The following is a 25,741-nucleotide window of genomic DNA, read 5'->3' as shown; positions in this document are numbered from 1 at the left end:
AGCTGAGGCTCATCCGCATCCACAGGACGAGACATTTTGGTTCTTAGAGAGGTCACTGAGAAGTGGTCTTGACACATGGGGCTCCGTATCTTGCTGTACCATGGCCTGGGGAAGTGCAGATGGGCTGGAGAAGCTCGTGATGAAAAATGACAGCAACCAGCCTTAGGCAAGTACAAGCCAAATCAAGCAGAATAACACGAGAGCCTCTTCATCAGGTGCCATGGAAAACACAGGCTTCTGTCCTTGGCTCGGCTGAGACATAGCTGGAGGAGGTGGAGCTGCCTCTCAGAGCTCTTTGACTACAACATCTCTTTTTCTCCTCAAGTGGATTGCAAGTTTTAAATGCTTCCCTTATGTTAAGAAAATCAGACTAGAAAACCTCTCAGCCATACGAGTCTCCTTGAAGAAAAATCAAAGCATTGGCACAGCCATCAACAGAGAGAAGGGTGCATGGAAGCTCATCTCTGAGAACACGGTGTGGCAGACAGGGCTGGTGGAACTTGGGACTGCTTTGCCTTGCAGGAGAGGGTTGTCTGGGTTGCAGCAGTATGCCTGCCTCGCCTCCTGCATTTAAGATAAATGGACCCACACCGTTGATCAAATGCTGTGCCACCCTCATGACCAGAAAAATCAGCATCATTGTGAGCAGCATGGTCCTAGAGTGGATCTCGTCTAATGCCTGCAGCCTGAGCGGTGAGGTGGAAGGACAAGGACATGGGCTCCTCTCAATGGCTTCCCTGCATCCATCCCAGACAAGCCCCGTAGTTTGTCTAGACACTGTTTGAGTTATCCACACCACTAATTGAGTGCGATGGGAGGCAGGAGGGTCACGCTGGTCTTGCAGAGCCCTTGCCAGCCCTTCCCTCCTCCTGGTGAGCAGCAGCTCTTCCCACAGCAGCGGGGATGTGTTCTCCAGCCCTTCACCTCATTATCACCATCTTACTGCAGTAAGAGCAAGACAACCCAACTGAGGTTTGGAAAGGTCCTTGTAGGTCACACTGTCAAGTGCCTTATTATCGCAGGCACTCTGTAGTTTAATCCTCTTCCCAAGGTCCTCTTGAACAGGGGCTGGATGTCTCCTTACCCACCCAGCTAAGCAGAAAGGCACGGTGTGGAGGGGGGCATCGGTGATGAGCAAGAGAAGGGAGCCAGCAGCAGACCCAGCTTCCCTGAACTGGCACGCTGTGTCCTGTCCTTGCTAATCCTGTGAAGCATCACATGTGAGACAGGAGGGAGAAGCATCTTGTGCCCTGTCCAGAGTTGAGAATATTTATTTTTTCTTAACTATACATTGATTGTGCCACAAGGGAGAATTTGGGTTGGAGAAGCCAGTCGCAGAACCCCTTTAGCCTGTGAGTGTACAAACTCACTTGAAGAGAAAAATCCAGCAGAACCAACAAGAATCAAATGATATAATGATCGTTGTTTCTAAATTTTGCTGTGTTACAGGGATGGAGCACCATCCATCCCGGCCCACAAGACTTCTGGGAAGCCGAGAAGAACAAGGTATTCCCATTTCAATATTACCAGACAAGCTGCCATGCACCTACCACGTTTGTATTTCTCTTTTTTAAAAAGATAATTAAAAACCAAAGCCACAAAGAAACCCAGCTCCCAAACCAAATCCATTTGAAAAATGTATTTTTGTCACCTCCACTGTGGTTTATTTGACAAATCCCCAGCGGGAGTGGGGAGTGGACTTCAGAGATAAGGTCCTAGGTCTTTATGGTGAGGGGTCTCCTCACTACTGAAGATTTTCCTTCACACAAACATCCCATATTGCATGATATAAAAAAAAAAGGTGATTTGCTTGAATCCTTGCTCCTTCTTTCCTTCCTGTTACCTCACCTGGTATTTTTTCCTGCATCTCAAGAAACAGTGTCCCCATACTTTTCTGAAATGGGAATGTGACCCTCAGCATGTCTGCCAAGGAGGAGCACTGGCTTGCCAGGTCCTCAGCAGGTCTGTGGAAATACCGATGGCAGTAAATCACAGACATCTACCAATGGCCTTATGCCAGAGGAGATCAGAGACATGGAGGACTCTGCTCAGAAGCTGTATGACACTTTTGTCTGCTCCTTGCACTTTGGATGTCCTCTTGGTTCTGCTCAGCTTCTGAAGCACAGGCTGCAAGGATGGCCACATCTGCAGGGATGTCCATGTCTTGGAACCCACAGATGACAAGAGTCTTGAATGCCATCTGCAAATCCCTGCACCTTTCAGGACAATGTGTTGGGCTTGCCGCCCCTGGAGCTGTATCATGCTTCAGGGTGAATCTGAAACTAGGAAAGCGGAGACACTAGATTTGAAATGAATTCAGCCTCTGGCTCCTGACGAGGGACACACCTGGAAGAACGAGGTGACAGTAAGATGACCATTGGAGGGGAGTTCATGTGCTCAGTGACAGCTGTACCCCAAGGCCAGGCACAGAGCTGTTGCAGGAGCGAACGTGTTGCTCACATGAAGAACGAAGCTGTTCCCACTTCATTCCTCAAGCTGCCTGCCCGGATAGAAAATAGCATCTCCAACTGAGTCAACATCTAGAGGAGTCGCTGCCTTGCAGGCATCCCTCAAAGCCACATCCAACAACTAGGGTTGGGCAGTGTCCCCTGTCATTTCTAAGTGAGGAACAGGTCGGGTTCAAAAACGCCTGGTAACGCGAGTCCTGCGAGCAAGTAGCAACTGGACTTCACGTAGTGCAGCCACCTCGTCCTGCATGAAGCTGCTTCTGAGCGGGAAGGGAGGATAACGGCATCTCGGAGCTCGGTGTTGGGAAACAGGCGCTGCTTTCCAGCAGCCCAGAGAGCCAAGGATAGGGGATGGATGAAGGTCATCCAAACTGCAGGGGAGGGGATCGCAGGGTGACGCCAGGCTTGTCCTGGCTTTGGAGAGGGCTGTCTGGTCTTGGAAACATGGGGGTAGCAAAGCAGGTAAAGCTGTCCCTGGCAATGGCTTGGTTTAATCTTTGGAGCTGACATACGGATGTCGAATACGCCATCTGCTCTGGCTGGTGTGTCATTGCCACTGGCAGCCAGCTGGGCAGGGGCGAGTGTCAAGGGGTTTGCGTGGGGCTAAGGCTGGAATGAGTCAGCTTTCTTCTCACCAGCTCCGCAGCGAGCAGCAGCACCAGCTTTCTGATGTAGCAGCTCGAAGCACAGAGCGATAGAAAGACCTGCTTATAGGTATAATCTCTTTCCGTCTGTCTCTTCCATCTATGGTTTTTATCAGCTAGATTCAGCCTAATCACTAGCAAGCTGTCATGATGACCGATAAGATTTACTCTCCCGTAACCCTCCAGGTGTGTCTGCTTCTCCTCCTCCAAGAACGCGACTGTTGGTTTTGATGAGGTTGAAATTTGCAGATTTAAGACTTTAAGTAGCCACTGTCTCCCCAGACCTCTGCAACTCTTTCCCACAAATCCCAGCATCCAGCTAAGTCACTGGCGGCTGAACAAGAGGATGTGTTTTTTGGACTAACATCCCTTGGATGGCCCCGACAGTGGAGGTGGTAGATCTCAGGGTGAGGAACCACGTTTTATACCTTTGTCCTTGAGACCTGCTGCGACTGTGCATCAGGTCTTTGGCATTTAAGTCATTTTATAAAATCCCATTTGTTGAGGGTTTACCTTTCTCTTAGGCTTTTCTGTTATTTAGTAGGTGTTTTATCTCTTCTAATGTGCCCAAAGGAGTTTTGGTGCATCTGTGCTGTTGAGGAAGGGTTGGCATTAAGTAAAAATTTCTAGTTGTTTGATGATTGAGAAAACAGGAGTAGGGGTGTGGGGAGAAATTTAAGCAGGATTTTACATTGGCCTGAAAGTGAAGAGAAGAATCTGTGCCAGACAAGAGCCAGATGGACAAAAGCCACAACACAAATCTGAGCAGCCTACCTGGCTTTGGTAGACCGGGCAGAAAACGTTGCATGAGCCTCGGGAGCCTCTGCAGCCCAGAAACTTAAGAGCAGTTTGCAAAAAATAACCTCTTGCTTTTTGCATAACAGCTTTCACATGGAAGGAGTCTGAACACTGTTGACGTGCAGCAAACATCCACGCTGCACCAGGGGCTGCTGCAGAAGGGGAGGGCGAGCAGTGGAAATCAGCCCCGGGCCTTCACGTGCTGGGGTGGAGCTGGGTTAATGGGATCGGTGTCCGTACAGGACTCTCCCAGTACGTGTCTTAATTTCATGGGTTTTTTAAGAAAAAAGCTGTATATTCTAGGTTTTATTTTTGCACTTGGCATAGAGCTGGTCCCACTAATTGCCTAAAAAGCCTTAGTGTGTAACAGCTCTGATTTCCCTAGAACAACACCTGTGCCCCTGCTGCTTTCTCTTAACATCATGTAACCAGCTTCAAATTCAGCAGAGAGGTAAAGTGTTGGGATAATTGTCAGTAAATAGCAGGCCTTTTACATTACTGAATGCCTCATTCAGTCCTCAACAAAGAGCTGGGTAAGTTCAGGGAGTTCTCGCTCTTGTTGCTTGGGCTGTTCTCGGCTAGACCGAGCTAAAACGTACTGTGGGAAACAGTGGTGTGTGTGGAAAAGTGTGGGATTCAGGGTATGTAACATCATGCTTGAGAAGGAGATAGTTACCGGTGTAACTGTCTGCATAAAGCTGCTTTCCAGGTTTAGGGAAAGTCTGTGTGCTGGTTTCAAAGTGAGACCATTAATAATAACGCTGTTAGCATCTAATACACGTTTTTAATCTATGTGCTGTTCAGACTTTAACTCGTCAGCGTGTGACGTGCTTCTGGCTAGATCAGTCCTACCGCACAGGGTTTGGGACAGGTCTCTCCTGTCAGTTCAGAAATTGCCCAGAGACAAAGGCAGGGCGGTGGTTTGCATCGAGCGCCTGCCGGCAGATGCCTGCTCCCAGCTCCTGTCCCACGGTAGCGCCGTCCCGCCACGGAGCCTCGCGGCAGCCGTTAGCATCACTGCTGGACCAGGGAGCTAGATGCATGACGTGACCTCCACGGAAGTTCAGCACTAATAGGCTCAGAAGATGGTTGAACTCTGGACTTTATGCTTTAAACCGACCAATTTCTCTTTTCCTTAGGATTCCCTTACGCTGTCACTTTAGCTCCTTGTTTTCTTCCCCTGCAGCGGTACCCATCTATTTCCCTCTCCTGCGGTGACTCGTCGTGCTGCTTCCTTTGCTTTTCATCATGTGTCTTCAACCTTTTTGCTTCCAGGACTTCTCCCTCTGCAGAAGGGGGAGTTTCCCAGCAGAAGCCAGGTCTGAGCGGGAGCCTCCCTAGCCGTGCTCCCAGGGGAGCGCACATGGAGCAGCTCTCCAGGCCAGGGCTGCCCAGTGGCTTCCCCAAACCTCACCCCCCCCCTTGGACTGTCCAAGCCTGAGACCCACTGACCACACTGGTGGTGGCAAGGTCAGGTGGGAGAACAAGGCATCGGACGTGCGTGTGCTCCTACAGGTCACAAGGACTGAGGATGCTTTAGGTTTTTGTGGCTAAGTAACACCCGTAGCTCTGCGGAGCTTCGGGGTCCCAGCTCAGCCCGTGACACCGTGGCCAGGAGCCCTAGGGTGACATTGTCCCTGCTCTGTCCACTTCCAGCCGTCCAGGAGGAGAGGCAGCGAGGGAAGGACCGCAACGAGAACGAGGTGGAGTCAACAAGTAGCGCCAACGAGGACATGCCCGTGGAAAAGATCTTGGAAGCGGAACTCGCGGTGGAGCCAAAGACAGAGACGTACATTGAAGCGAATATGGGCTTGACGCCGAGCTCGGTAAGGCACCTCTCCCCTTGGCCCCAACCCCATCCCGGGCACGCGGGGCAGAAGCCCTTGACCTAGCACGAATACAGCAGCGAGCCTAGGTCAGAGAGGGGTTATCTTGTGGGAAAACAAATAAGGAGAGCTCAGAAATGCAACTTCTTAGTTCTGCTGTAGACGCTGCGTGTGAGCTTAGATGAAAGCATGAGGCAAGCAAACCCCTCTGCCCCTGCACAGCCACCAGCGCTGGTACTCCTCTGTCTCGCTGCCATAGCCAAGGAACAGATACTGCAAGGCATAATTAGATGGGCTTACAGAGATTTTATTTTAGTTAACAGCCCTTAGTGCTAAAAGGCAGGAAGACACTCCATGCTCTGAAGAGCTCAGAGTCCAGTCAAGCCAATAAACAGAGCTGTGCTGCTGAAGTGCAAAGAGATAAGAGTTGTGAAATTGGGGTGTGACTTTTCAGATGCAGAATTAGACAGTTGCTTGGCTCTGTGAAGAGAAAACCTGGAGAAGGTTGCTTTCGAGTTCCTTTCCCAGGCTTGCATTATAACTGGACCTGCTTGAAACAACCAGGCTCTAACAGGACCTTGTGTAAAGAAGAGACAGCTGCCAGGGAAATAGGAAAAGAGTGAGAAGCTGTGATGAGGGAAACTGTCTTGGTCCCTTTCCTAAGAGATCCCTTATCAGCAGGTTACAGCCTTGCTTAGAGACGGCCTCCCTGCAAAGCAGCTACCTCCACATGTGAGAGCCAGCCTGTCCTCTGAAATTCTGTTTCTAGGATCGACCCTCTGCAAAGCCCTCAGAAAGAGCCCTGTTGCAGAGAAAGTCCTTGCTGCCCAGTCTAGGCAGCATTCAGGATGCAGCCCCTGTTCCTCAATAGCCCGTGTTCCTGTGAAAGTACTGGGAATGCAGGAATGCCCTAAAAGGTACGACTGCAACTGAGGCGGCAGGGTCAGGAGTGGGGCTAATTACCCCCGCTCTGGGTACACTGGGGGAGCCCCGGGATACTGAGGGACTGGGAAGTCTCAAAGCAAAGAGATGGAGAAGAAAAAAAAATAAATTGCCATGGTCCCATCGCCATGAAGCTTGCGAGGGGCTTTTTTGGAGGAGGCAGCTCAGCTGTGGTTAACGTGGGGCTTGGAGAGGCTCTGACGGATATCGGGATTAAAAATACTTCAGGGGAGTTGTAGCCAGTGTTGTGCTGACTTGAAAACAAACCCCAGAGAGTGAGCTGAAATAAATGGCTTCGTCTGGCACTGCGTCTCCTCAGCCTCTTGTAGCAAATTGAAAGCTGGTTCCTGCATAATTCAACACGCATTACTGTGAACAAGGATGTGTGTTGCATCTAAATAGAAGCGGGAGGCTTGTTGAAATGCCCTATTATTGTCAAGCGGCTTCTGTCGATGAGGTGACATTTGTAGCAGGTTTAGCAGATGTACGAGATCAGCAGCTCGCAGTGATGAGGCCACCGGATGAGGCGAGGGAAGACGGAGGAGCTGCCCTCCTCCCAGCCCTCCCCAGAGAGCCCGTGTGATGGAAAGGCAGACAAATTCAGTCCCTAACAGACACAGGCTAAAACACAAGCTGTTTCCTATTAACCTGGTATGTTGGGTCCTTTTATTTGTGTCCCTGCACCTCTTCCTCTGCACTGAACGCCGCTGGTGAGCTGGAGAGCTCCAGCGCTTGCAAGGCTGGCACCGGCACCGATTTCTTCCACCGAGGACAGTGTGGGACCCAGCTTGGGGCTTCAGCGCAGTCCGCAGAGCTGGTAGAGGGGAGGGCAGGGCGGCTGCAGCCCGTGAGCTGTTCCAGCAGCCCTGGTACCTAAACACATTGCTGACAACGCGTGCTGCTGAGCGTGGGACCAGGGAGGGGACCTCTATCCTGACAACCTTGATTGACACCACAGAGCATGGGGTATGTTCATGATTTGAAGCCCGTGATGGAGCAAGGGGAGCGCAGTGGGGAGTGATCCCTGTGGGCGGCACGGACAGGACAGGGAAGGACGCTGAGCCAGGCAGAAAGCAGCTAAGAGAGAGGGATCAGCCCCTGCGAATCTGTTCTTCTGCTGCGTTGGGTGCTAGGAGAGTGCCAAGACTAGCATTTTGATGACCATCACTAAAACACTCACTTGAAGTAATTACACCGGTGAGCCCCTGATAACAGCTCTTCAGCCGCCGCAAATAGCTGCTAATTGCGACAGCAGTCTGGCTTCTGACCGTGGCAAAGGGGATAAACCCTTTGGGAGGTTCCCACAAGCTGTAAATGAGCATGGCTGCAGGATTCCTCCACGCTGTGTGTCCCAGCAAGCCCCGAGACCCCGTGTGATCCCTGTCCCTTGGGAGCTGGGCACTGGCCATATGCCCTCAGCATACGTGTCCCCAGGCAGAGGATGGGGTTTGCCTCTGCCCCGTGTCCCCGGCAGCCACGAAGTTGGGCTCCTGCAGTGTGAGCACCACTTCGGATGGGCTCCTGGCCACTGAAAGGCAAAGCCTGTAACTGAGAGGTGTTATCCCCATTAGCTCTTAATTGGCCTTTGAGCGCCTGGTTTCAAGTCACCATTTTCTGGAAGATGTCTCCAAGCTCAGTTTTTTCCAGAAGGATCAGGTGCCCGCGTGTCCTTTCATTCTGTCACACTCCGGCACCGTGCCCTTGCTATTTACTGCAGGAGGGGATTTGCTTACCAGGCACAGGGAGGGTTTCTAGCACCGCTTTCCAGATCCCCTCCTGGAGACAGGCAGGGCCCTTTCGGCCTCCAGGGATGATACTTTTAGCTGCCTCTCGAGCTACGGTGAGTAAGTTCTGCCAGGAAGCATGGTGGTGGTTCCAGGAACTGCCCTCTGAGGTGTAATTAAAGGCTGGGCCCCTCGCTGAGGCTTTGTGCGAAGCGCCGAAGGCTGGGTACAGCTTGTGCTGCCTGCAGAGCAGCGGTGACGCAGCCTGGGGCTGGGAGACCCGGAGCTCTGCTTGCCGCATCAGGGCAAGTCCTAGAGATGGTGACAACCTGCCCAGAAGCAACCCTCGATAAAAGCTTTGCAAAAGCATCTAAGTTTCCTGAAGTACCCCTTCCAGGGGGCTGTGCAGCCACATGTCGCTTCGTAGGTCAGGTTCTGCTGGAGCGTGGGGTCTCCCGTAAGTCGTGTCCTGGGGCGTGCAGGGCTCCATCCCCATCCCACCCTGCGGGAGCTGGGACGCCTAGGTTCTCCACTGGCTGCTCCAGCTTGCTGACCAAACCCGCAAAGCTCCTCCTCACACCCAGTTTAGGGTTTTGCTGTTGTCCAGAGGAAATCCCATCTTTTCTCCCTCTCCCGGGGAAGAGCCCAGTCCCTGCTCACATCTCCTTCCCCGGGGAGGAGCCCCAGGTCCCTCAGGGTGAGACTCCCCTGCCCTTGCACCCCTCGGGGAGCTGCTGGAGATGGGCAGAGCAAGGAGGGGAAGTCCCCGTACCGATGCTCCCCGCTCCTCAGCTGCACTGCTGAACATGAGCCCATTCCCATCCATCTCTGCATGCAACAGGTGAAAATACTTTGAAGGCGGATGCCCCTCAGCTTGCCAGATGCTGGTTATTTTAAGCCTGGAGAATGGGAGACATTGGCCACTGAAGCACAGAGTTGGTGTTTGCTGCCAGGGGACAGTGAAGGGGACGGGGCAGGGGTCCGGGGCATGGCTCCGGGGGGCAGGAGTGAGGCTTAGCAGCGTGTTCCTCGCCTGCCCAGCCTGGGAGAGAGTTTTATACCGTAGCACAGCCAGCTCGTGCTGAGGAATGGCCTTGTCCTGCTGAAACCGAGACTTGCGGAAGGGAGAGGTTACGCTGGTGTTCGTGTCTGCTCTGCCTCTGAATTCACACCCCTTCCCCCTGCAATCTAGGGGTGAAGTAAACATTCCTCCTCCGATTTGGAAACTGCTTTTTTAAGGACATGGGAGAAAAATAATCGTACAATCAAAACTGTGATATCTGCAGGGATTACAGTGGGATACGTGGAGGGGCTCATACCTCCCTGTCCAGAGAGGTAAACCCTATGTACACACTTGTACTAGCGAGGTCTGTCTTTGCTGGGGTTAGACAGGCTCTTCCAGTTCCTAATCACAAGCCCACTTGAGCAGTTAGCAGTTCCTTTAAACAGGGATTTGGTGTGTTTAGGCTGACTGTCCTCCTTGAGAGCAGATGGTTTTTGTTACTGGATAATATTTCAAAGGAAAAGGTTTTTCTCTTTTTTTCTGTAATGCTCCCTCTGGTGCTGGTTCACCGAGCTGGGAGATGCTGGCACAGAGAACATGCGTGCTGCACGGGTGCAGGAGCCTGCCCTTCCCTCGGCTGGAGCTCGTTTGGTTCATCAGTCAGCGTGATGGATGTTGGGTCTCAACCCTCCCGGTTCCTGTTCTGGAGCTTGCTAAAAACTACTTAAAAACGTGTGATGGAGGAGCCGAGTCACCTCCTTTCCCTGTGACCGATAACCTCCACTTCTGGGGTGCTCCTGACTTTGGGGTCCTTCCCTGCAGTGGGGTGGCAGCAAGTCCCTTCAGCTGCTCCTCCAGCCTCTCCTCTTCTCCTTGCTCTGCCTTCTCTGAGCCTTTCAATCTCCTTTTCTTGGCAGCCCAACGACCCGGTGACAAACATATGCCAGGCAGCGGACAAACAGCTCTTCACCCTGGTGGAGTGGGCCAAGAGGATCCCCCACTTCTCCGAGCTGCCCCTGGATGACCAGGTCATCTTGCTCAGAGCAGGTGAGTGGGAACCGTCCCCGTACGGGCTCTGGCGCGGGGCCGTAGGAGTGCTGCGTCTCGCTGGTGACAGGTATTACGGTTAGATTTAGGTCCCGGCAACTTGAAAGCCATTAACTGTTTCTGAGTAATAGCCTCTGATAATTCAATTGCTAAATAGGATTTAAAAAGCCCCAAGGGACGTGTTGCTGAATGTGATCCAAAATGTTGCACCAGCTGCCAATCAGCTGAAAAATGGCCCGGCTTCATCTCTGATGAGCGAGGCGCTCGGAGGTGTGTGCTGGGGTATTTAAACCAAGGGAGCTGTGCACTGCCTTCGTCCTGAGCCAAGACTTGAAAGACCAAGTGGGCTTGGAACCCCATGAAATTTCATCAAACTAAAATGTTTGATCATAATTAAAACCAGAAAGGGGAGAAAAATACATTGCCATCCCTTTCCCACCCACCAAGATGAAAATAAAATTCTTTGGGCTTATTTTAAGTTTCCTTGTGCGGCAGGGGGTCTGCAGGAACGGAGGCTTTGGGAGGTGAAAAGCAGTTAGCTGTGAAAAGAGTCATCTTCCATCGAGTAAATTCAAGCCCCTACTGCTGGCAGGTTATGCACAAAGACTGAGGAGGGCGAGAAATCAAGAGCAGAGCTCGACGAGGGTGCATTTTAGGCATGAAGCTCTTTGCATAGCTCCAATCATCAGATAAGTGATTAAAAAGGCTTTGGCTTGACGTAGCGGAGAGTTTTGCTCCCTTAAACAAAGAGGGAGGCAAGTTGTCCGTGGCTTCCAGCAAATGACAAACTCCATGTGAAGGGTGAGACTGGGAGAGGAAATGAGGAGACCTTGACGGCTGGCGGTGGCACCCAGCTCTCTGCTTGGCAATGAGAGGCACCGACCTCGGCTACTCGAAGTAGTCCAGGGAATTCCAAAGGGAATGATGGAGGAGTCTGGTGCAGAGCAGAGGTGCAGCCTCAGAGCGGGGCGAGCTGCTGAGCTACCTGGAGTGAACCAGTCCGGCAGCCAAACCCAAGTAAGCCAGGGACTGTGAAGTCCCTGGTAGTTTTAAAAGTTCCTCTTGTTTCCCCAAAACGCACTTTTGTAGGGAATTCAAGAGGGGAAGACACTGCAGGGTGTGTGCTCCTCTCTTTGCACTCTTCTGGCCTTGAGTTAATGGCCTCTGTAGACAAGACACTGCTGATCCACCTCACGGCAGTGTTCCTGGCTTCTTACTGTAGAAGGCCTGTGCCCCAAAATAAATGCCCAGGAAACTGGGCAGGAAAGTGCTTTAAGAACCAAGTGCAGAGTATTCACTTCAACACAAAACGTAGGAACTGCCAGAATTCCTCCAGTCCAAGGTTTGTCCAGGTTGCTTCAGGAGAAGGTATAAGGCTCTAGAGTAGGAAGATGATGGGATTGGTGTTTCCCCCTTCCCACCACACAAACACTGGCTGTCATTCTATTTAATAAGGCTGATTGTAACCCAAATGCATGAATCTTAATACTTTCCTCAATTTTTTGTTGACTGTCAACCAGTGTAACTGCATACCTTGGCCCTATATACAAATATCCAGTCCGTCTTGCAACCTTTCTGAAATCCTTGACCTCAGTGGTTTCTGGGCGATTAAGTCGCACCGTTTACCGGTGTAGGTTTTCCACTCTTCTAATATTACTGAAAGGAGATTTTTATAGTCACATTTCATCTAGTGGTTACAGCAGTAGCCTGGGAATGGAGAATTTAGGGGTTTTATTCTTGCTGCAGACTTGGCCAAGTCCCATGCCCTCCCTGGGCGGCTCCTGCCAGCCCTTTGGTGAAGGTCTCCTCTGATTTTTCCGTGGGTGTGAGTATTGCCAGAGCTGCCTGAGGGCCCTCTCTGGAAAATACAAAAACGTGTATTTTTGAGGAAGGTCTCTAGAGCCTCTTGTGAGAGTGGATGAGCAGGGGAAGCATCTCTATAGAAATCTTCGAGGGCTTTCTGCAAATATCGCAGGGAAGAACTGGATTCAGACAAAAAGCTGCCTTTTTCTTTTGTGAAGTGGAAACAAAACCCACAACAACAGTTCAAGGTTTTCCTTTCTCTTTAGAAGAAGGCTAATGAAAACGGAACTAGAGACTTTCTGACCCGATGTTCTCTCCTTTGTGCTGGTGCTTGTTATGACCAGCTCCGACCCGGCATCCTGGAGGAGCCACTCCACCGGGCAGGAGAGGGGGCTGCAGACCCCATCGCATCCCAGATTTCGTGGTTGCTCTAACCCCTTGGCCATGAGGTGGGCTGAGCACCTGGAGCAGCTCCGAAGAGGTCCCTGCTCCAAGCGTCTCTGTCAGGGCCTCGGATAACCTCCCCCAAGTCTTTTAACCAGTGGCTCTATCTATTATTGAGTGGGGAGAGCGGCCTGCTGAGAACAGCTGCCCATGAAATATTTAAGTATTAAAATTTAGCTAAGAGTGTCAGTCAGGTTCAGTCATGCATCCTTGGAGGCAAAATTAAGTGGAGCACACATCTTTGGAGGAGCGGTGCTGGATGGGCCGGCAGTAGCTTTCCTCTATTGCTGAATCATTTAAAAATGTTCCCTCTCTGAGCTTTTTGGAGGAGAAGGAAGCCCAACTTTTTAAGCCTGTTTTCCCTGTGTTTTCTTGTTTCCAAGCTTGCTATGGCTGAGACGGGAACAACCGGATGTTTTCTCTGCGTGAGATGCTGAGCACTACATCTCTGCAGCTGCAGTTCATTTTGTAGGGCTGGTCGGGAAACTCGGTAGTGAGACGGATTAACGCGATGGTCGCTGCACTGCCAGGTGCCTTCCCTGCCCCAAAGCATCCCCGGAGGCTGCGGCCACCTCGTTTGATGAGAAAGGAGTCACAAGAGTCAAAGAAATCTGCTCTCCTTATCCAGAGCTTGGCCTTAAACACAAAACTCTTTGGGCAGATTTGTTTGATCTCTAACTCAGATTTACTGCCTGTGGTCATACTTAATTCTTCCCTGCTTGTCTCTTTACGTTGTCAGCTCTTTGGGGATTCTCTGTCGAAAGCACCGGGTAGAAACAGGTTCCCCATTTCAGCCGAAACGTCCCAGCTGAAGGATGCTGATGAATCCAGCGCTCCTTAGCTGGAATAAGCCCAGCACAGATGTTGGTGGCACCCCACAGCCTCACCACTTTCACAGATTCTTGGCAAGCCCTGGGCTGGATTTGGCTCTGCTGGGGCTGTGTGGAGCTGCGGCCGAGGGGTGTTGGGTGATGGCCGAGAGTCAGGGCAGAGTTGTGAAAGCTGGAGCCATGGAGGGACACCGTGAACCCGCTCTGGTTTCTGTTGGTTGGAGCTGCATGGAGGGGCTGCGTGTGGAGTTGCTGTGGGTCTGCGTGTGACGGCTGGTGGGAGGCACCCACGGCACCTTTCTGTGGGTCTGGCTCTGGGAGGTCCTCTTCAGCCATGGAATACTGTTCCTGCAGGCTCCTGGTGCAGTCCCACATCTTCTCCTCCATCCGCCTTGGGTTTCACAGTGTTGCAATCCCTCTGCAAGTGCCAGGCCTCACCCAGTATATAGCCAAATAAATGTTCCCATGATTGGGGTGGGAACATCCCTTGGCCACTTAGGAAAGAGTGAACTTTATTCCTTGTCAACATTTCTAATGGCACAACCCATCTCTGCAACAGTGGGTAAATAGAGCACACATGGACCTTGTATTTATTCCAGTCAGCGAGAAAAGACATGTTTCTGTGGCAGGAGAGGAGGTGAAGGATGTTGGTGCATCACCGTTCCAGCCTGGGAAGAAAAAATAAAATCAAATACCCTGATGTTTCTGCACCCTGACACGCAGCCCTGTGTTCTGGACACCAGAACTGGGTAAATCGGCCAACATGAGCATGAGACTCCCCAGGGTTGCAGAAGACCCAGAAGACCCATCTTGTCTTAGTGAAGATGCCTCTTCTGGTTCAAAGCCACCAAAATTTCCATCCTTCAAACTTTACATAATTTCTTCTTGTTACAGGTTTCATTTTGGGCATTCTTCAGCTCAGCCAGTAGCAGAATCAATAATTTGAAGACATGTTAAATTAGGAAGGGGGGCTGGAAGGCGAGGAGGGAGGTTGCATCTTCCTTTCGCCGTTTGTAACCAGCCCAAACTGCTCCTGTGGTGTCCCAGCTGGGAGGATGTGTTTTCGTATCTTCTGAAGTAGCACGTCCAGTAACTAATAAGACAAAAGCAGATTTCCAAGCAGCTGTGGAAAGCTGTTAGTGGAGCGGTCGTGGACGTGGGACATCCCTGTACAGCCGCAGGCGAGAGGAGAGGCAATCCCTTCCAGCGTTTAGGTGGCAGAAGCAACAAACCTGCAAGCAAGAGTTTTCACGGTCCAATTTACACAGCTGAATAATGGCGAATGAACTTTTGTGCCCCATTATGGCCTGAAAATGAGCCCAATTAGCTGATATAAAGCGTTAATAGGTCTTTAACTGCTCCGAGTATAAGGTCAGATGGGGATTGCAGGGCTCCACACCCACTCCTAGGTTCACAGGGAGAGGAGCAGGGCAGAGCTGTTTGCTCTGGTGCCTGCAAGGTTTATAGAGGAAACTGCTTCCCTTATTAGCATTATATTTTTAGTGCATTTGTTCCTTAACGGTTTTTTCCTTCCCTGACATCCAAGAAAGGGTTGGCTCCCCCCTCCCTTCCCATATCCAGCCTTGTTACTCTAGCAAAGGCACTTCTTGAGCAGTTTCCTCCTCTCTTTTTAGTGCCAGGGAGGTGACGTTGCTGATTCCCGAACCCGCTGAGGACCCCGTGGCTCTAACCCGCGGCCTTGGTTGTTTTCTCCTCCCCAGGGTGGAATGAACTCCTAATCGCCTCCTTCTCCCACCGCTCCATCGCCGTGAAAGACGGGATCCTCTTAGCCACCGGGCTCCACGTGCATCGGAACAGCGCGCACAGTGCTGGCGTCGGGGCCATCTTCGACAGGTGGGCGGAGGGAGGGGGAGATGGATGGGTGGATGGGTGGATGGGTGGGTGGTGGGCAGCGCATCTCAGGCCACCTTGCCTAGACATCCCCATCTCTGTCTGTGCACCCATCTGCCTCCATTCCCCGCGTTGCAACCTGCTTGAGGGGTCAGACGGAGATGCGTTGGCACGTGGGCTCATGGCCAGAGGAGCCCAGGCTGATGCGTGTCCATCCCACGGCGTGCATGGAAATGTTGTGATCCTTGCTGCAGGCAACAACATTAAATTGCTCCTCTTAAACCTGCAGAAACCCAACAGCCCAAAATAGTCAGGCTGCCCAGTGCAAATCAAAGCCTCTTTCATGGGGTCCAGATGCCTTCTAATGTTACGAGGAGGCCACTCCTTTATTTCTTTTCATCTTTAATTGGACCAAGACGTGATTTTAGTTTCACAATGGAAAAGCACCAAAACCGCGCGGCAGGTTCCACATGCGTATCCTGAGGGCTCTTTAATCTTGTGCTTTGGGAAAGTATTTTAAAGCCAGACTTCCAGGGCGTTTGACCCACAGCGCGGCTCCAGACGCTGCTTAAATGGTGGCTGATTTCTCTGCCCGAGACTCATCTTGAGACAGCGTAGTTGATACCAAATCACCTTTGCTTCTTTGCTTTGCAAGGAAATTGTTCTTTGGGCCTGGGTGACATCATTTGTTTCCTGTGAGGTCATAAGTGCAAGATCATGACTTCACTGCAGGATCCAATAGGAAAAACTGGGCAATCAGTGGAAAGTATTTCAAGACCGGCACCTGCAGTAGGAGCAAAGGGAGTAATAAAAATTACCGGCAGAGGAAATTGCTTTTAGATACCTATTGGGTTTTTTTTTTATTATTATTATTTTTTATTTTTAGGCAGCTTTCTCAGGTGCCAAAGCCCATCAGTGAATGCGCGAAACCAGGTTTTATGGTCCCTCTTGTATCTCACAGGAACTATTGATGTTCCTAATGAGCTATTTTTGATACAGGAGGAAAATGAGGGCATATCCTCAGCAAGCACTATCCCATGACTTCATTAACCATGAACTGGAGGACCTCACTCTGGATCTGACACCTGGGTGTTTTTTAATTTCTTTTTAACGCTGACGCCTGTGATTTCTGTGTCCTTTGCAGAGTACTGACAGAACTCGTGTCAAAAATGCGAGACATGCAGATGGACAAGACAGAGCTAGGCTGCCTGCGAGCCATTGTCCTCTTCAACCCTGGTACATGCCGTTACCTTCTCTCCGGTCCTCTCTTGGCTGATGCTCTGTCCTTCTGGCTCCTTTTCTTACCTATAAAACTCCGTTGCAAATAACCGAGGGCACCCAACTCCCGAGGGCAGGGCAAGAAGGAAGAGAGGCAAGAAAGAAAGTCAAACTAAGCGCTGCTCGTGCGTCTGCCACCTTACAAGCATGTCCTTTGCAGGTCAGGGATGGATCTGGATCCATGACCAGGGTTGCTCTCCAGACCCTCCTTTCCAAGGGGTGTTTTCCCCTTCATAGAGCGCAGCTTGGTTTCACGGGCTGAAATACTCTCCGTGCAAGGCCCAGCCTTGGCCGAGACTCGGCTGCGATCATCCGAGGAGACGGCGAATGCTGCTTTTGGAGCTGACTCTACTGATGGGCTGAGTTCTCTGATGAGCTTGAGGGGCTTTGGCTTGATCAATGTACATGGTCTTCCTATTTTTCAGACCTTTCGTAAAAAGAAAGTTCTGGTGCTTTAGGGAGTTGTCCCTGAATAGGAGCAAAAATGAGTCTAGATATCCTGATGACACAAGTATGGATTAGAGCAAAGTTAGAGCAAGCACGGACCTTGTTGTCCTCTGTTTCCTGATCTCAGCATCCAAGAGCTTTTATTAACTGCGTTTCTGGAAAAGCCCTCTGCAGACCTGGAGAGGGTGAGAGACATGAATCGTGCTCCTACAATACACAAGAACTTTATTTTTGTCCGCAGCTTGCTTAGTTTTACAGACTCCAGGAGGCTTCACGCTGCTCGCTTTTCCCCCTTGGCCCCAGCAGCCCAAGGGAAGAAGAAGGTTCAGTGCTGGGGGTTGTCTCCGGTGTTAGAGAGCAAAGCCCTGGTGAAGCAGGAGATAGACTGCCAGCCTGCAGATGCCCGTACAGCTCTGTTTGAGGGGTGCTCTATGTTTTAGAGCGGGTCGGTGCAGAGCAAAAGCAGATGGCAGATGAGGATGGACCTCCACATCAGTGGCCACCCCTTCCGCTCCCTGCCCTCGCAGGAGCGTGGTTCGTACCCAAGCACAGCTGGGCACAGACCTGCCCTTTCCCACCGAACCCGGGCCAGGGTGTTTCAGCAGAGTTTATTGCTGTTTCTTGAGTTTGTTTTTCTGCTTGACTTGCCCCCCCTGCTCCCCTCCTTGTACTCACCAATAATTTACTGTCTGTAATTTAGGATTAGCCGTATACGGTAAAAGAAGGGGAATCTGGAGAGGTTCCCATGGCGCGTGTGCTTGGGGATATCGATTGCTTGACTGTCCCTTTCACCCTACTAAAAACAGATCCTCACCGTGCCCCGGGGGACCTGCCAGAGCGGGGGCTTTTCGTTTAGCCCTGCCGCAGTGCTTTGTGCTGGAGGGAGAAATCCCACGAGCCCAGGACTTGAGGGGGACCTAAACCCTTTTCGTGAGGGTCTGTGATCACTGGAATGAGCCAAAACAGTTGGCGTTGGGGTATCAGGTGGGGTAAAACACATCTGTAGTCACAGGGCAAACCTTTCAGGGCTTGAAGGCTCCCCAGGAGGTGTTAGGTACCGCCCCAAATTCCTGGGGTTCAGACCCCACGTCCACGCTGTGCCCTGCTCTGGGGGTGCCAGGAGGGATGGAGGGGTCTGGGGGGGTGCACAGGGGGGCCCTTGCCTGCTGGAAAGCCTGGAGGTTTTTGGCTGATGGTCCTTTCGTTGCCTTTCAGACTCGAAAGGTCTCTCCAACCCAGCTGAAGTGGAGGCATTACGGGAGAAGGTGTACGCGTCGCTAGAGGCATACTGCAAACACAAATACCCCGACCAGCCCGGGAGGTGAGTCGCTGGCTGAGCCCTGTCCTCCGGCAGCCTCGCGCCCTGCGAGGCCCCGTGCAATGGGTGCTGCAGCCCTGGCAGGGTCCGAGCGCCGTCCTCGGGGTTGCTGCACCTGCATGCGGGTGCTGGGTCCCTTCCGTTGAGGGCTCTCATGTCTTCTGGGAGCGAACGGTTCTCTGCAGAGAAAAACCACTCATTTCTACCTGCTTCAGCGGTGAACGTCCTTAGAAAATTCCCCCATGAAGTGCAGAGAGGTCTTTATTCCTGTGCCAGTAAATGTAACGCAGCCAGGACAAGGTCGGGCAGTAACAGCGGTGCCGAGACCTGAGGAGCCCCGGCTCCTGCGGCCACGGCAGTGGGATGAGCACATGGGGGAAGGGGTATCATTTCCCTTTTGGCAACCACGGAGAGCAAACCACAGCGAAAATAAGACGCACACGGAGTTAATTTTCGGTGGCAGATGAGCATCATTGCTGGGAAGTGAAAGCCTCAATTGATGCTCTTTTCTCCCCTCCCCGCCTCCCCCAACCCAGCTGGGAATGGGAGGGGGAATTAGGAATGCTTTCCTGGACCGCTCCGGAGCTGAGTGGGCGCATTTTCCCAGTTACAACCTGAAGCTGGCAACTGCCAGTTAAGTTACTGACAGCCATTTGAGAAACCAAGCAAAGCGCTGGAAACTGCTGCTGGTGTGTATCGCTGCTGAGGCTTGAATACTGGGAAAAAACCAGCTGAAGCAACTGGGATTTGCATCTCACCTGCATTCCTGGTCTTGCGTGTCTGGATGGATAAAAAATTAAAGGATGCTCTTACAGCAATTAATGCAATGAGCAGATCATGCCCTCAGAAGTAATATTGGACTTATTTCCTCCCCCCTTTGGGTACCAATGTGCTGGCAGATGGAAAAGGGGTTTTTGGGATGTTTGTGGTTGGCTTGTGGCAGGGAGAGTTAGGAAGTGTTGGGTGTGTTTGATTTTGCGGTGAGGAGGGAAGGGAGGGATGAGCATGGCGCACAGAGCAGGAGTGATTACCTCTCCTCCCCCGGGTGGTTTGCACGGACCCCAAGCCAAGTCTCAAGCTGAATCCTCTTCCAAAAAGCGTTATTTAATTGCAGTTCCTAAGCAAATCCAGACCCAGACCGTGGACACTGGCTGTCCTGGTGTTTCAGAAGAGCTGTGCTCCCCCCAGGGCTCACAACGAGCAGCCAGCCGTACCTGGCACAAGGAGAGCTGCCACCGGAATCGTGGCCAGCAGCTCTCCTGGATTCTTCCCCCTGTTCTTTCTTTACTTTGCACGGGCATCCAGTGTCCGCGGCTGAGTCGCGCTGCCCTCGCACGCCGCTGCTCGCTGCTGCGGGCCGGGGTGGGGCTGGGCAGAGGGATGGCATGGGGACGGCCCCGCTCTGCATCGACCAAACCACCGCGGAGCCGCTGTGCGTGACTGAGCAAAGGCGCTGAGCCACCAGTCGAAATCAGCTCCCCAGGGCTGCACCTCAGTGGTCGGCGATGTGTCGGGGAGCGGTTTAGGTCCGGTTTGATCTCTCAGTGGCTTTGAATGACCATGGACCGAGGGCCTCCTTGTCTGATCCTCACACCTTTCTTTGGTGACCTTAAAGGTTTTTGCATGCTCAGGGCTGTCCTGAGAGCCGTGTCTGGGCTTCGCAGACCTTACCCCACCTCTTCCGTGGTGCAGGGCAGTGGTGGAATAAGCCCCGGTGGCTCGGGAGGGTTAACTCGTGGGCTGGGAGTCCAGAGTTGCACAAGAGCTAAACGAAGCTCTCGGGAGCTCTCTCCATCTTCCTGGTCTCATGGCACAATGTGATCGTCATCTGGGGATGGAAACAAGTTCTTTCTGCGGTTGAGCAAACGCCTGGTCGAGCCCGTGGTGGGCACCCCCCCACCCCCGGGGCCAGTGCTTGGCTTCCCCACCATTTCAGATGCCCTTCGGTGTGTGACTTCAGCCTGGTCGCCGGCCATCGAGAGCTTGCGAGCACCCTGTAAACGCTAAAAGGGAACTTCTCGACAGCAGTGAGACAGAGGGAGGCATTCCTAGGAAAAACCCAGCCGTGCTCCCCCCCGCACCAGCCCCTGCTCCTCTGCAGGGAGGGCACGGGGTGTACGTGACAGCGAGCAGCCGCGGGGAATCGGGGCTATTTTCTCCCCTCCTGGGAGCAGCCCTGGCACGTTGTGCTGCGAGCTGGTTATCTCACAGTTAAATGTATCTGAGGGCTGGAGCCATCATCTGGTTTGGTTTAAAGTGAAACTTCCTGAATGGGATGGTAGGACTGATTTGTTTTTCCTGGCTCCGCTCCCACCGTTCTCGCCAGCTCAGCAAAAAAAAAAAATTTAAAAAAAAAAAAAAAGGGAGAGAGAAGTGTGCATGCATGTATAATATCTGTATGGTTGCGCATGTCTCTCTCTCTCTGTGTGTTTTCTACAGAGTCGCCTTCTCCCTGGGCTGGTTCCGGCCTTTGCTTATGTTCAAGCCCTGATTGTGCAGCAGTAAAAACAAATAAAGGCGCTCCTGCCTTTAAAGGGCCTTTCCCCCGTTTCGAGAGCGGGGAGGCGACATCCTGCAGCGCCTGGGGTTGCTGCCTGCACCCCTGCGGCGTGGGCAGGCCGGGGGGGGGGGAGCACCCCCGCGTGGCACCGTGGGGTGCTCCGGAGCACCCTTGCAGGTGCCGATGGCTTCCTTCCATCTCCACGGCCTCCTGCCGCCCTCGGAGCCCGGCACGCAGCAGCGTTTTCCCCGGCACGGCCGGCCGGCCCTCGGGCTTGTCTCCTTCACCCCGGCCGGCTCCTGCGGCGCTGTCGGCTCTCCCCAGCCCCCCTGGCTCTCCCCTGCCCGGCTGCGCAGCCCCGTTGCCTGTCGGCTCTTGCCGGCATCCAGGGTGCGACCTGACAAGCGTCTCCGCCGGGCAGGCTGGGGAGAAAGGGCTTTTGTTCGGCTGGGGCTCGGCGGAGTCCTGCGCCGGGCAGGGAGAAGGGGAGCACCCCGTGTCCCGGCTGGTTTGCAGCGCTGCTTCCAGCTTTTGCGTCAAAGCCCCCGTCTCCTTCCATTGGCTTCACCCCCGGGCGCCTCCAGCCTGGCCGTCAGCCGGGTTTCTGCCGCGCCAGCAGCCCCCGGGGCTCGGCAGCGAGCAGCCCCAGCGATGGCTGGCGGAGCTGCCCGGTGCCTGCAGGAACGGGGCATCGCAGAGCCGAGTGCCAGCTAACCCCCGCTCAGCACGTCCTCCATCCCCTCCTCGGCTGCTTGCCCTTTTCCCTCGCCGAAGATGAAGCTGCTGAAGCTGCTTGCGCCGCTGCCTGCCACAAGGCTGGCCCCACAGTGCCTCCCCCCCGTGGGTGCAGTGCAGGGACCCCACCGGCATCTCGGGGTGCTCACTGTACGGTAGAGCACCTGTGCGACACCAACGCATGAAGCCAGTGGTGCACCCCAGTCCAGGGGTGGCCTTGCATTTCTTATTTTACTCTTCCAGCTCAGCTATCAGCAGATGTTTGTTGTGAATATCCACTGCGGCTGCCTGATCTTCAAGGCTGGGGACATAATTCATGATTTCTCTGCACAGCTCTGGGTGTAGCCCTGTGACTTTGCTAGGGAAAGGGGTTGTGTCTGACTCCCAGCCCTTCTGAGCAGGAGCGGCCACAGAAGCTTTGGGGGTCAGGGCAGAAGCGGGGCTGCTGGTGGGATGTCTGACCATGTCGTGTCTCCTGCCCCCAGGTTCGCAAAGCTCTTGCTCCGTCTACCAGCCCTCCGGTCCATCGGCCTGAAATGCCTGGAGCACCTCTTCTTCTTCAAGCTAATAGGCGACACGCCGATCGACACCTTTTTGATGGAAATGCTGGAAGCGCCCCATCAAATGACTTAGAGAACTGCTGCTGGGTCAGTCCCTCGCCCGGCCGGGGTCTCGCGGGGCCCCTTCCTCTGCTTTCCTCTGCCGCCACCCCAGCCCGTCCCTCCCTCCTCTCCCCGGCGCTGGAGGCACCGTCTGATCCGGGGCGACCCCCTGCCGTCCTCGCCTCCTCGTCACCTTCACCCTTGTCCGTTTGCTGTCACTGCTGCATCTCAAGACCTGCTCGCTGGTTCCCTGCGCTAGATGTAGAGAAGCGGGAGCGGAGAGAGCTTGCCTCCCGTCGCCCCGACTCGCACCCCTGCCCCGGCCCCCACCGTGCCATGAGTTTCGGGGCGATCCGCCGGCCGGGTTTGGCATCACCCATCATGCGTGCCGCAGCCGGCGGTGATTTCCCCGAGGCAGGAGCGGGGACAGGGACAGTCCCAGCCCTTGGGGCAGTGGGGTTTGGACAAGCCGAGGGCAGTGGTTGAACTCGCCGGATTGCAGCTGGCTATTTTCAGAGGATGGAGTTTTTGAAAAAGAGAAGAGAAAAAAAAAAAGAAAAAAAATTCTATTTTTGGTTTCTAACTATTATTAGTAGTCTCGGTAGTTACTTCGCGGAGGGAGAGGCGGGCTGGAGAGGCGACCTGGCCTGTGCCCTGCGAATTGAGTCACCCGTGGCTGCGCAGAGCCTTCGCCTTTCAATTAAAAGCAGAGGATTTGGGATTGAGCTGAATCCCCCCCCCCCAAATAATGAGGCGACTGGTGGCACGGGGAACCAGGGCACCCTCTCACTCTCTGTGCAGAGGGTCCCGCAAGCAACAGCACCTGAAAAATCCCCTTTTGCCACCCCAGAGGGCGGCTGGGCATCGCTGCTCTTCCCAGAGATGCCTCTGCGCTCGGTGTGGCGCTGCCCATGCGGACACGAGCCGTCTGGAGCACTTGCTTTAAGGCTGCCAGGACTCAACATCGCCCTTCCCCAGCTCGCAGGGGCTTGCCGGACCCCTGCCCTCAGCACCGCGCCCAGCATCCGGGCACAGCCCCGCTCACGAGGCTCGGTCCAGCCTGTCCTGCCGGAGCCACGCTTTATTTCAAGGGCTGTTGCATTGGAGAAGCAGGAGTCGGCACAGCAGCAACGGCTCCTTCTTGGTTTTTTGATCCTGACCTTGTTCAGTGAGATCGGAGGGGCATTTCCAGGTGATGGGGTGGGCTCGACAGATGCCCCCTCTGTGCCCACGTTGTGGGTATGCAGCAGCCCCGGGTACCGGCAGGCGTTTCCCCCGGGCCAGCAGCACCTGAGCCCTCGCCCTCGCCGCACACAGGCTGCTCCTGTTCATTCAGTGCAGTGCAGAACACTACAAGGCAACAATTAGTGGGAGTGCTTGGCCAGGCTGGTAATTGTGGCTGTTAATTAGCGGTGAATTAGCAAGAACAGGGCTCCTCCTCCCCTGAATGTCCCCCGTGGGGGAGCTGAGAGGTCCTGCCAGGGTGGGGGATGCGGTGGGCAGCATGCCCATGCCTGGCCTGTCCGGGATGCTGAGAGCATCAAAAGCACCTTGGCTTTTGCACGGTCCTTTCCTTGAATCTTGGTGTGACAGCAGGGAGATGGACAGGTTTTTGGGGATTAGGGACATGGTCCCAGGAACGTGCCCACACCCCACGGGATGGGATTCCCTGGGGAGTGCGTGGAGAGAGGTCAGCCAGGGAGCGTTTCCCCATTTCACCTTCATCAGGTGTCTGTGGAGCCCCAGTGAAAAAATGTGTTAGAGAAAAAGCAGAGCAAGCGGTGAGGGATGTTGGGGAGGGTTTTTCACCCCTTGGCAGGACAGGCTGTCCCGAACACACTGTGGGGTGGGTGTTCGGAGCCAAGAACGAGGTGCCTGCGGTTGACCTCGGGCCAAGGGCTTCCCCACCGCTTTCCTGTCTTCTGAGCTTTAAAACAACAAAGCACGAGGTCCCCAAGGTATTTCTTTCTCTTCTTTCTCGCCGTGGGTTGTAGCTGGCTCTTCAGCCAGCTGTTCTGTGCCTGGAGGGGGATGGAGCAGTGCCCACGAGCTCCCACCTCTTTTTGAGGGGACACAGTTGTCACCCGCCTGTCGTCATCCCGCCTGGCCGCTCGAGTCCCCGGCTCCGTCCCCTGCAGTTAACCAGGCCATCTCATTGCTAAATAAATACTCAGGATTTCAGGTCATAACTTTCCCTTAGGCTGGCCTGAAGTGGCAAATCCACAGAGGCAGGGAAAGTGTTTTGGCTGTGTTTCTCCAGCAGCCTGCATGCCGCGAAAATATTATTAAACAGCTTCACCCTGCAAGAATTTGCCAAGAAAACTAGGCAAGAGAAATGAAATATGTAAAGGGTGCCAGTAAACACGAGCAGGCTGTTCCTTGCCAGCGTAAGGCTGGCGCAGCCCCGCGGGGGGCTTGCAGGGAGGTGTTAGCTCCCAGCCAGCCGGTGCGGAGCTCAGCCCGGAGCCAAACCAGCCCCCAGGCAGCTGGCAGCCCCCGCCCGGCTCTTGCCAGTGGAAAGGAGCCTGGAACTTGCTTGCCGGAGAGGATGAGAGGATGAGGGTGCTTCATGAAGGAGTTGGTGGACATTGCACTAGAATAAACCCACTGTCCTTCTGTGTTGGGTGGAACCACTTTTTTCCTGACGGATGGCTTGGAAGGGGCTGTTTGGTGCTGGGTGCTGAGCTGCAGGGGCTTGCGAGGTCATGCTTCGGCCGGCTGCAGCCCTGGGTACCACCGGGCTGCAGAGCAGGAGCTCCTGTCCCATCCCGTCCCATCCCATCCCGTCCCATCCCATCCCATCCCATCCCATCCCATGCCATACTGTCCTATCCCATGCCATCCCATCCCATCCCATTCCATGCCATCCTATCCCATGCCATGCCATCCCATCCCATCCTATTCCATGCCATCCCATCCCATTCCATGCCATCCTATCCCATGCCATGCCATGCCATGCCATGCCATGCCATCCCATCCTATTCCATGCCATCCCATCCCATCCCATCCCAGTTAGCATTTGACCCAATAAAAATAAAACGCCACGAGCGAGGGGGTGTCCTCAGCAAGTAGCGTGGTGCAAAGGGGAAGGCTCTGCAGCCCTGGGGCTCTCGGTCAGGACACGTGTGTCTGTGCCTCAGTTTCCCTGCTGGAGCAGCTCACGGCCTCGATTCGTGCCCCTGGCTGAGGAGAGTTTTGGGGAAATTCTGAGCGTTGTCCTGGACTTTCTGTTTTCAGCAGGTGTCGAGGCAGCCCCCGCGTTGCTGTAACTCAGCGTGGCTCTCTTGCTTTCAGTAGAGCTCTTGTGATTTCCCCCGGCAGCCACACCAGGCATTTCGGGCTGCCAGCGGGTCCCGAACGCGTGTGACCGACCCCCAGAGCCCGGACCCCAGCCCACCCCACGCCTCCCCCTCCAGCATCACCAGCCCAGCCCTGCCCATCAGAAGGAAAAGCTTTTGTGCTCCAATAACACCTGCCACAG

General features: G+C 53.7%; 1 protein-coding gene across 7 annotated transcripts in view; it reads left to right on the top strand.

Moving 5' to 3' along the window:
* Positions 1-25,299, top strand: part of RXRA (retinoid X receptor alpha) — a 115,165-nt gene extending 89,866 nt beyond the window's left edge. For 5 of the 7 annotated variants that reach the window (XM_054848765.1, XM_054848768.1, XM_054848767.1 and 2 more), the window contains exons 5-11: positions 1,450-1,506; positions 5,567-5,736; positions 10,323-10,452; positions 15,251-15,383; positions 16,525-16,616; positions 18,321-18,426; positions 22,144-25,299. In XM_054848765.1, the coding sequence (XP_054704740.1) occupies positions 1,450-1,506; positions 5,567-5,736; positions 10,323-10,452; positions 15,251-15,383; positions 16,525-16,616; positions 18,321-18,426; positions 22,144-22,291 (836 nt within the window). In that variant the 3' untranslated portion in view covers positions 22,292-25,299. The remainder of the gene's footprint in view (positions 1-1,449; positions 1,507-5,566; positions 5,737-10,322; positions 10,453-15,250; positions 15,384-16,524; positions 16,617-18,320; positions 18,427-22,143) is intronic. The other 2 variants (XM_054848766.1, XM_054848770.1) reach the window with 1 other exon arrangement.
* The last annotated feature ends 442 nt before the right edge of the window (positions 25,300-25,741 follow it).

The sequence above is a fragment of the Grus americana genome, chromosome 20 (genome assembly GCF_028858705.1).
Source record: "Grus americana isolate bGruAme1 chromosome 20, bGruAme1.mat, whole genome shotgun sequence".
Taxonomy (NCBI): Eukaryota; Metazoa; Chordata; class Aves; order Gruiformes; family Gruidae; genus Grus; species Grus americana.
This window is presented reverse-complemented; position numbering and strand designations above follow the sequence as displayed.